This window comes from Salvelinus sp. IW2-2015, linkage group LG6.2 (assembly GCF_002910315.2).
Source record: "Salvelinus sp. IW2-2015 linkage group LG6.2, ASM291031v2, whole genome shotgun sequence".
Lineage (NCBI taxonomy): Eukaryota > Metazoa > Chordata > Actinopteri > Salmoniformes > Salmonidae > Salvelinus > Salvelinus sp. IW2-2015.
The window spans coordinates 12,999,156-13,009,240 of record NC_036846.1 but is presented as its reverse complement, the minus strand read 5'-3'; the positions used below and the strand labels follow the sequence as shown (position 1 = coordinate 13,009,240).

At 40.3% G+C, this 10,085-nt stretch overlaps 1 protein-coding gene across 1 annotated transcript in view; it reads left to right on the top strand.

The window, feature by feature from the left end:
- LOC111965841 (follistatin-like 5) overlaps window positions 1-10,085 on the top strand; it is a 250,919-nt gene that overhangs the window by 236,301 nt on the left and 4,533 nt on the right. Inside the window, 1 exon segment of the mRNA XM_070444249.1 lies at window positions 1,451-1,575. Coding sequence (XP_070300350.1) covers window positions 1,451-1,575 — 125 coding nt within the window.

The following is a 10,085-nucleotide window of genomic DNA, read 5'->3' as shown; positions in this document are numbered from 1 at the left end:
ACCATACACTTTAACATGAAGCAGCCAGGTAATATGCTCCATTAAGATTTTTACGGGGAGAAAAAAAACACTACTTCACCATACTTCAGCTTGTTCTGGTGTCTGCTCTAATTTCCCAGAAAGAAAGAAAATAATTGCTTTTTTTGTGCCAAGCTAGGTGTAAAAAGCTGGAGTTGTGTTGTTTTTCTCACTGTGTGTTCTCTACTGTCAATCCGCACCCGAGTGGACATAATGCATGAGTGCCACACACATGACTCATCTGTCGGAGCCGGCTGGAACACATCGTAGCCAGGTGTCAAGGAATGGATACGGATTGAAAGCAATTACTTCGGTGTTGTAGAGCAATTGCACTGTCACCACTCGATTTGAAAAGCCGCTCGACGTCCAAACACCTCATACATAAAAAAGGTCGAGCCTCCCCGTTGTCTTGTTAAAAAGGAAAACTTGATTCTTCCTGTCAAATCCAATGCATTAGCGAACGGGGAAAGTTGTGATATGCACCGTGCCCAGCGTCAAAGGGTATATCCGTCTAAGAACCGTGTTGAATTGTCCTGATTTGCTCTTTAAGTGCAGACCTGTCTTCAAATAGTTGTGCTTGCCTCACGCTGTGCTTGATAGAGCTTGCCTTATGTGATGGAACCAATAGAAAAGTCCCAAAAGTGCAAACCCTGTCCACCTGGCACTCCAGGAAGGCTAAAGCGAACGATCGGACTGGGTAAGTAGAGTGTGCTATTTGAGGTTTGTTTTTGTGTGTGTGCTTTCAGACGGTGAGCACAGACCCCTACCCAGTGAAGCTGCACTATGACAAATCCCACGACCAGGTGTGGGTCCTCAGCTGGGGAGACATGGAGAGAAACTTTCCTACTTTGCAGGTAACTGTTTGACATCACACCGAAATTCACTATATAGAGTAGTGTTACGTGTTCGTCTTGATACTAATGATCTATACAAGTGGGTCTATGTACAGTATGTGAAATAGGCAATATTTAGTGTAAACTCACTGTTTAATGACAATACTATTTTACGTGTTATGATATGGCATAAAGACACTGTGTTGTGACATTTTCGGGACACTACTATGCATTACTGTTCTTCCAATGGGATACATTATCAACTATCAATCCAAGTTTGGTCAACAACCCTTTCCCAAATGGCACAGTACTAGGTGGCATTTTCTGTTTATAGCTCAATACAAGTTATTAGCCTGCACTGCTTTTGGATTGTTAGGAGGTTCCAGTCTCTCTAGTGCATTATGGCATAATTAAGGCTACCTTTCTTGTATGCGCACACTGGTACAAACACAACACAGAGGACCTCTCCTCCCAGTGTAAGTTCATGTCAGAAGCGATACAGGAGGCAAACACAGTGAATAATTCATGAGGGCCATGTTAAATATCTCCCCCATCTTCTCCTCCTTTCCCCTCCTCCCCCTCTCCTGGTGTGGTGCTAGGTGATCAATCAGGCCAGCGGGAGTGTGTCCCACCATACCGTCCACACCCAGCCAGTCGGCAGACGCTTTGATAGGGTGGATGATTTCTTCATTCCTGCCGCTAGCCTCATCATTAATCACATCAGGTATGTCAGTGTCGGTGTGTGTGTGTGTGAGAGAGTCAGTGTGCATGCATGTGTGTGTGGGTGTGTGTGTGTGTGTGCGAGAGTGTCAGTGTTTGAGAGTGAATCTAAAGACAGTCGTTTAACTCCCGAGCATCACCCCCTCCCCCCTCGCCTCGGATCAGCGCCCCCCCCGCCTTCAGAAAAGCAGGTGGGGCGCGTTCACTGATCCAGCACTTGTCAGCAACAAAGAGTCGACATATGCAGAGCAGATTGATTTGGACCATGCGCTTTTGACGGACACTCACCGAGACTCAGTCACAAGCTGCTGATACACCGAAGCTTAACTTGATACAGAAGACTGGCACATTACCAAGTTGGAGAGGTAGAGGAAGCCAAGTGCCAAGCAGGAGGTCTCCGGGATTTAAGGATGTTAACAGTCTCCCGGCGAGTTGCGTTCGCTAGCCCTAGTTGTAATTAGGTCCACCAAGATCTGCCTGAAAGGGTTGCTAAAAAACACGGAAAAGTAATCAGAATTTACAGTTGAAGTCGGAAGTTAACATACACCTTACCCAAATACATTTAAACTCAGTTTTTCACAATTCCTGACACTTAATCCTCGTAAAAATTCCCTGTCTTGGGTCAGTTAGGATCACCACTTTATTTTAAGCATGTGAAATGTCAGAATAATAGTAGAGAAAATGATTTATTTCAGATTTGATTTCTTTCATCAGATTCCCAGTGGGTCAGAAGTTTACATACACTCAATTAGTATTTGGTAGCATTGCCTTAACATTGTTTAACTTGGGCCAAACGTTTCGGGTAACCTTCCACAAGCTTCCCACAATAAGTTGGGTGAATTTTGGCCCATTCCTCCTGACAGAGCTGGTGTAACTGAGTCAGGTTTGTAGGCCTCCTTGCTCAAACACGCTTTTTCAGTTCTGCCCAAAAATGTTCTATAGGATTGAGGTCAGGGCTTTGTGATGGCCACTCCAATACCTTGATATTGTTGTCCTTAAGCCATTTTGCCACAACTTTGGAAGTATGCTTGGGGTCATTTGGAAGACCCATTTGCGACCAAGCTTTAACTTCCTGACTGATGTCTTGAGATGTTGCTTAAATATATCCAAATAATTGTCCTACCTCATGATTCCATCTATTTTGTGAAGTGCACCAGTCCCTCCTGCAGCAAAGCACCCCCACAACATGATGCTGCCACCCCCGGGCTTCACGGTTGGGATGGTGTTCTTCGGCTTGCAAGCATCCCCCTTTTTCCTCCAAAGATAACTATGGTCATTATGGCCAAACAGTTACATTTTTGTTTCATCAGACCAGAGGACATTTCTCCAAAAAGTACAATCTTTGTCCACATGTGCAGTTGCAAACCGTAGTCTGGCTTTTTTATGGCAGTTTTGGAGCAGTGGCTTCTTCCTTGCTGAGTGGCCTTTCAGGTTATATCGATTTAGGGACTCGTTTTACTGTGGATATAGATACTTTTGTACCTGTTCCTCCAGCATCTTCACAAGGTCCTTTGCTGTTGTTCTGGATTGATTTGCACTTTTCGCACCAAAGTATGTTCATCTCTAGGAAACAGAACGCGTCTCCTTCCTGAGCGGTATGACGGCTGCGTGGTCCCATGGTGTTTATACTTGCGTACTATTGTTTGGAATGTGGTACCTTCAGGTGCTTGGAAATTGCTCCCAAGGATGAACCAGACTTGTGGAGGTCTACAATTGTTTTTCTGAGGTCTTGGCTGATTTCTTTAGATTTTCCCATAATGTCAAGCAAAGAGGCACTGAGTTTGAAGGTAGGCCTTGAAATACATCCACAGGTACACCTCCAATTGACTCAAATTATGTCAATTAGCCTATCAGAAGCTTCTAAAGCCATGACATAATTTTATGGAATTTTCCAAGCTGTTTAAAGGCATAGTCAACTTAGTGTATGTAAACTTCTGACCCACTGGAATTGTGATACAATGAATTATAAGTGAAATAATCTGTCTGTAACAATTGTTTGAAAAATTACTTGTGTCATGCACAAATTAGATGTCCTAACCGACTTGCTAAAACTATAGTTTATTAACAAGAAATTTGTGGAGTGGTTGAAAAACGAGGTTTAATGTTCAGAAAGCCAAACATCTTGATCTCTTAGATGTAGAAGTTTCTGAAAAGAAACAAAAATACATGTTTTATTAAACCTAATTTTGATCCCAGCTGTATATTTTTGATGTATCTCAGAGGTGGATTATTACAGTCCAGACATTACAGTACGTGGCCTAATATGTGTGCATAAGGGAAATTCCACGGTAACAGAGTAATGCTGAGACTCAGATTTTTCACTTTCAAATGTATGTCAAACAAAAACCAATGATTGCAAAGTAAACCATACTTGAAGAACAGTGCAGATGCAAAGTTTGGTAACAGAATGATGGTTTGTGCTGTTGGTGTCATCAATCTGTTAGCCAAATTTGCATTTGCACTGTTACTCAAATAAATGTGTATCCTTATGCATAGAGTTGATTCATTTAACTTTGTAGTAATTTGTTTTTCTATGGCATAAATTTTAAAGTGATGAATCTGAGTCTCAGCATCACTCTGTTACGGTGTAATTGCCCATKACATATTTCGGTTTGGATACATCCCTATGGGCCTAACTATGATGTGCCTTTTACGCCCCAGTATTAACTAGTTCTTGCTCATTCATGACGCCATGCTAATAAAAAATAATGACTATCAGGAGTACTTGCTAGATTAAAAAGCTTTTATTTGTTTTTTGTGAAAGCTCTGGTGTCTCCACAAGCAAAAGTTTCACTTAGTGAACTCCCTTGATCTCTCCTTTAACGTGAAATGCAGAATTAACTAGGCTTGGGGTGTATACCGGGGTATTTGGAAATATCCATGGGATGGTTTTTCAATACCGTCATTACTGTTGAACTATTTATTATACGTTTTTTAAATAAATGCGAAAATTTGTAGCTACTTTTTAAGTAAATACCTGCAGTCAACTTGTGCAATACGTTAGGAGATAAAGCAGATTGGGTTCTTCATGTCACCTGTCACCACAATTTCCATTATGAAGCTTAGTGGTAGTCCTCAGKCACGTTTGTTTACAAGCACACAACGACGAGAGACCGGAGCCTTGTGAGTCTCTCACTGTTGTGCAGCACACGCCAAGTGATCTAGCTAGTTACAGTTTGGAATTCACAACTAGCACAGGTTAGTGAATGCTATCCTCCGATGTTATTGTAATTGTGAGAGGTTAGAATGTCTTGGGGGTATGATATTTGTGCATCTGTAACTTTCTCACTCATCATTATCCACGATTCATTCAGGACTATCCATAATCATGGTAGCATGCACATTAATGTAGAAATGTTTTGAAACATATTATATTCTTATTTACAAAAAAAGTTACAAAAGAATGACACAATATATTATTTATCATTCATTTCTATTGGGCACAAAATAATCTGAAACACAACCAAAACAAACAGAAAATGCATCCAACAAGTTTGTAGAGTCACACGCTTGATGTAGTCATTGCGTGCTAGGAATATGGGACCAAATCCTAAGCTTTTGACTACTTTCAGACACTTATACAGTATAGTCAAATTTGGACTCATCAGACCAAAGAACAGATTCCCACCGGTCTAATGTCCATTGCTCGTGTTTCTTGGCCCAAGCTAGTATATTCTTCTTATTGGTGTCCTTTAGTCATGGGTTCTTTGCAGCAATTCGACCATGAAGGCCTGATTCACACAGAATCCTCTGAACAGTTGATGTTGAGATGTGTCTGTTACTTGAACTCTGTGAAGCATTTATTTGAGCTGCAATTTCTGAGGCTGGTAACTCTAATGAACTTGTCCTCTGCAGCAGACGTAACTCTGGGTCTTCCTTTCCTGTGGCGGTCCTCATGAGAGACAGTTTCATCATAGAGATTGATGGTTTTTGCGACTGCACTTGAAGAAACATTGAAAGTTCTTGACATTTTCCGGATTGACTGACCTTCATGTCTGAAAGTAATGATGGACTTTCATTTCTATTTGCTTATTTGAGCTGTTCTTGCCATAATATGGACTTGGTATTTGACCAAATAGGGCTATCTTCTGTATACCACCCCTACCTTGTCACAACACAACTGATTGGCTACAACGCATTAAGAAGGAAAGAAATTCCACAAATGAACTTTTAACAAGGCACACCTGTTAATTGAAGTGCATTCCAGGTGACTACCTCATGAAACTGGTTGAGAGAATGCTAAGAGTGTGCAATGCTCTCATCAAGGCAAAGGGTGGATACTTTGAAGAATCTCGAATATAAAAAATGTTTGGTTACTACATGATTCCATTTGTGTTATTTCATAGTTTTGATGTCTTCACTATTATTCTACAATGTAGAAAATAGTAAAAATAAAGAAAAACCCTCATAGTAGGTGTGTCCAAACTTTTGACTGGTACTGTAAGTGAATTTGCCCCAATAATTTTGGGGCAAATTTTAGGGGACTGTGCAAAAAGTGCTGTAATTTTTAAACGGTTCACCAGCTATTGATAAAAATACCCTCAAATGAAAGCTGACAGTCTGCACTTTAACCTCATAGTCATTGTATAATTTCAAGCCAATACCGTGTCACTGTCCCAATACTTTTGGAGGTCATTGTATACAAACACTCACTCAAACACACTACACTGACACACCAAACCCACACACATAACACATATACACATTGCCCTACGTGCACTAAATTGAACAAGATTGAACTTCCCAAGGTGTGATAGGTAGGCGTACTCTCACCCTTTAGGTCCAATGGAATGCACAAACCCTGCCCACTTTGGACAGATTAAACTCAATCAAGCACACCTACTGATAGCTTTTCATGCTAAATAACTCCGTTAGCCTCAGCCAAGATCGATCCATTGTGGGTGTGCCCAACAACTCCCCCAAACCAATATGCAGTCAGTGTACCTCATAGCAGAAAACAGGAGTCCAGGGCACTAAACATCACAATATACTAAGGCTTTGAAGGCTTTTAGATTTGCCAGGCAAAACCATCTGGGGGCATTGGGGAGTTGTGAATTGATGCCAAGGATATGGTGTTGTGCATAAGGCCTATTTAAATACCCTATCCCTTGGAAACGTCTGATAACGCTGCTTACAATAGCCCCTTGATTGTGATCTTAGGGCACATGGAGTCTCTAGTCAATGTTTTTGCCGACTCTATTATTGAGGTCTTGGACTTCAATTCCGTTCTAATCTTTTGTGCTGTTGTGTCTACTTCGCTTGGTGGTGAGCCGACAGGGTTGAAAGTTTTGTTGGCTGTATTATATGTCATGTTTTTACGTTTAGGTCTGTGAATGGACAATGGCCAGTAAGAGTCTGTCGGTAGACATTGCAGTGTTCATATGCATGATTAAATATACATGATTTAACATACATTATTAAATATACATTCTTTAATATACATACATTTTCATATTGGAGGATGGTTAGAAATAAGGACATTATTAACCCATACATAACACATTCATACCCATGCATGACATATTCATAACCCATACATAGCACATTCATAACCCTTACATAATCAATTCATAAGCAGTGCATAATAATTTTTGACATGCACATCAACATTTTTAAAAGTCACATGCGCCAAATACAACAGGTGTAGACCTTAATGTGAAATGCTTACTTACAAAGCCCTTAACCAACAATGCAGTTCAAGAAATAGAGTTAAGAAAATATTTACTAAATAAACTAAAGTTAAAAAATGTAATGTAACACAATAAAATAACAATAACAAGGCTCTATACAGGGGGTATCGGAGGTAATTTGTACATGTAGGTAGGGGTAAAGTGACTATGCATAGATAATAAACAGCGAGTAGCAGCAAAAACAGAGGGGGGGGGGGTGTTAATTGAAATAGTCTGTGTGGCCCTTTTGATGAATTGTTCAGCAGTCTTATGGCTTGGGAGTAGAAGCTGTTAAGGASCCTTTTGGACCTAGACTTGGCGCTCCGGTACTGCTTGCCGTGCGTTAGCAGAGAGAACAGTCTATGACTTGGGTGACTGGAGTTTTTGAATTTTTTTGGGGCCTTACTCTGACACTGCCTAGTATATACACTACTATTCAAAAGTTTGGGGTCACTTAGAAATGTCCTTGTTTTTGAAAGAAAAGCCCATTTTTGTCCATTAAAATAACCTCAAATGGATCAGAAATACATTGTAGACATTGGTAATGTTGTAAATGACTATTGCAGCTGGAAACGTACGATTTTTKGGGGAATATCTACATAGCCTTACAGAGACCCATTATCAGCAACCATCACTCCTGTGTTCCAATGGCACGTTGAGTTAGCTAATCAAATCAAATCAAATGTATTTATATAGCCCTTCTTACATCAGCTGATATCTCAAAGTGCTGTACAGAAACCCAGCCTAAAACCCCAAACAGCAAGCAATGCAGGTGTAGAAGCACGGTGGCTAGGAAAAACTCCCTAGAAAGGCCAATCCAAGTTTATAATTTTAAAAGGCTAATTGATCATGAGAAAACCCTTTTGCAATTATGTTAGCACAGCTGAAATCTGTGTGCTAATTAAAGAAGCAATAAAACTGGCCTTCTTTAGACTAGTTGAGTATCTGGAGCATCAGCATTTGTGGGTTTGATTACAGGCTCAAAATGACCAGAAACAAATAACTTTCTTCTGAAACTCGTCAGTCTATTCTTGTTCTGAGAAATGAAAGCTTTTCCATGCAAGAAATTGCCAAGAAACTGAAGATCTCATACAACGCTGGGTACTACTCCCWTCACAGAACAGCGCAAACTGGCGCTAACCAGAATAGAAAGAGGAGTGGTAGGCCCCAGTGCACAACTGAGCAAGAGGACAAGTACATTAGAGTGTCTAGTTTGAAAAACAGACGCCTCACAAGTCCTCAACTGGCAGCTTCATTAAATTGTACCCACAAAACACCAGTTTCAACGTCAACAGTGAAGAGGCGACTCCGGGATGCTGGCCTTCTAGGCAGAGTTGCAAAGAAAAAGCCATGTCTCAGACTGGCCAATAAAAAGAAAAGATTAAGATGGGCAAAAGAACATAGACACTGGACAGAGTAACTCTGCCTACAAGCCCAGCAGGAGTCGCCTCCGGGATTCTTTAGGAGCTCACATTCATTAAAATAACTGACTAAACTTCACTCCATTCTGCTAGTAAGCAAACTATTTAATGTGATATTCTTCCATAGCAGGTATACATCTTGCACTGCCTTACTTTTGGTCAATTTGATATAAGTTGTACAGTAAGCCTAATGGAAATAGCAACAAGATAAGTAGCCATGTTTTTTGGTCGTCTCGCCCATTAGCGACAACAACTTTAATTTCCTCTGTTTATGAATGGAGTTCCAATGAACAAAAAGCAAACTATTGCAAACTATTATAAAGTATGCAATCAAAAGTACAACAAAGTATACAGCTCATAACTCAACACACAAGTGTTACTTTTCATATAATTTCACAGTATTTGGAAAAATCTGCATAGTTTACCCATGGGAGGCATGCTGATAACAAAACAACAAAAACAACTGGCAATTTGTATTTTGCTCAATGTGTTGATATATGATATGGGTTTACAAGCAAAGCCAGCCCAAATGTCACTTTTACTGTTCATAAAGAAAGTAAACAAGCCCATTTTTCTTGATTACTTTTCCTAACAAACTTTAGGACTACTTATTTTTAGATAAAATRAAGCTGAAGGCAAAATTGTCATATTGACCTTCATATATCAAGCACTCTGTTTTATACCACTGCAGATGTGTTCACTGATCTGTCCTAAATAACACATTTGTGGAGAGTAAGGACATTTATCTTGGGGACTAGGGATGTCCTACAATGGACACCATACTWATGATACGTTCTCATAGCGCTTCATTGTATTCAGAGTTGCTTGCACTGACACAGTACTCCTTTGTCCCTACCAGGAGTCCACCAGCAACTGTATTTTCCTTTCCTTTCTTATCTTTCTCCCATTGATCAAATTATAGCGATTTTTTTTATGTGTTACCTTTGAATTCACTTCGCTCCCTGTGGGTGTGATTTAAAAAAAATATTCGACAGTGCTCGTCGTGGGATAAAAAGCTCCCTGGGAAGAATTCCTGGGGATTTTGTGTTGGAAGTTGGAGAAACTCYCAAAGTACATTTTTAAAGGTTATTTATATATCAAAAGATCAAGTCCATGGCAATGGACCATGCAGTCCCTCCTATCTCATTATAACCCAATGCAGCACCTAGTTCACGTCAAACATTAGTCCATTTGATGACGAAGTCCCCAGCCCTAGCTTCCCAAATGGACTATACAATCTCTGGATCAATGCTTTACTTCACAGTGCTGATAATGTGCTCCATAACTCTCTAACAGCGAAGTTCTGTCCACATGAACAGACAGCGGGGGCGTTTAAAATTGCATAAAAGAAGATGGATGATACCAAGATTGAAGTGCATGTCAGAATTAATCAGACAGCATTCAGATTTAATTGAGCCTTGTCA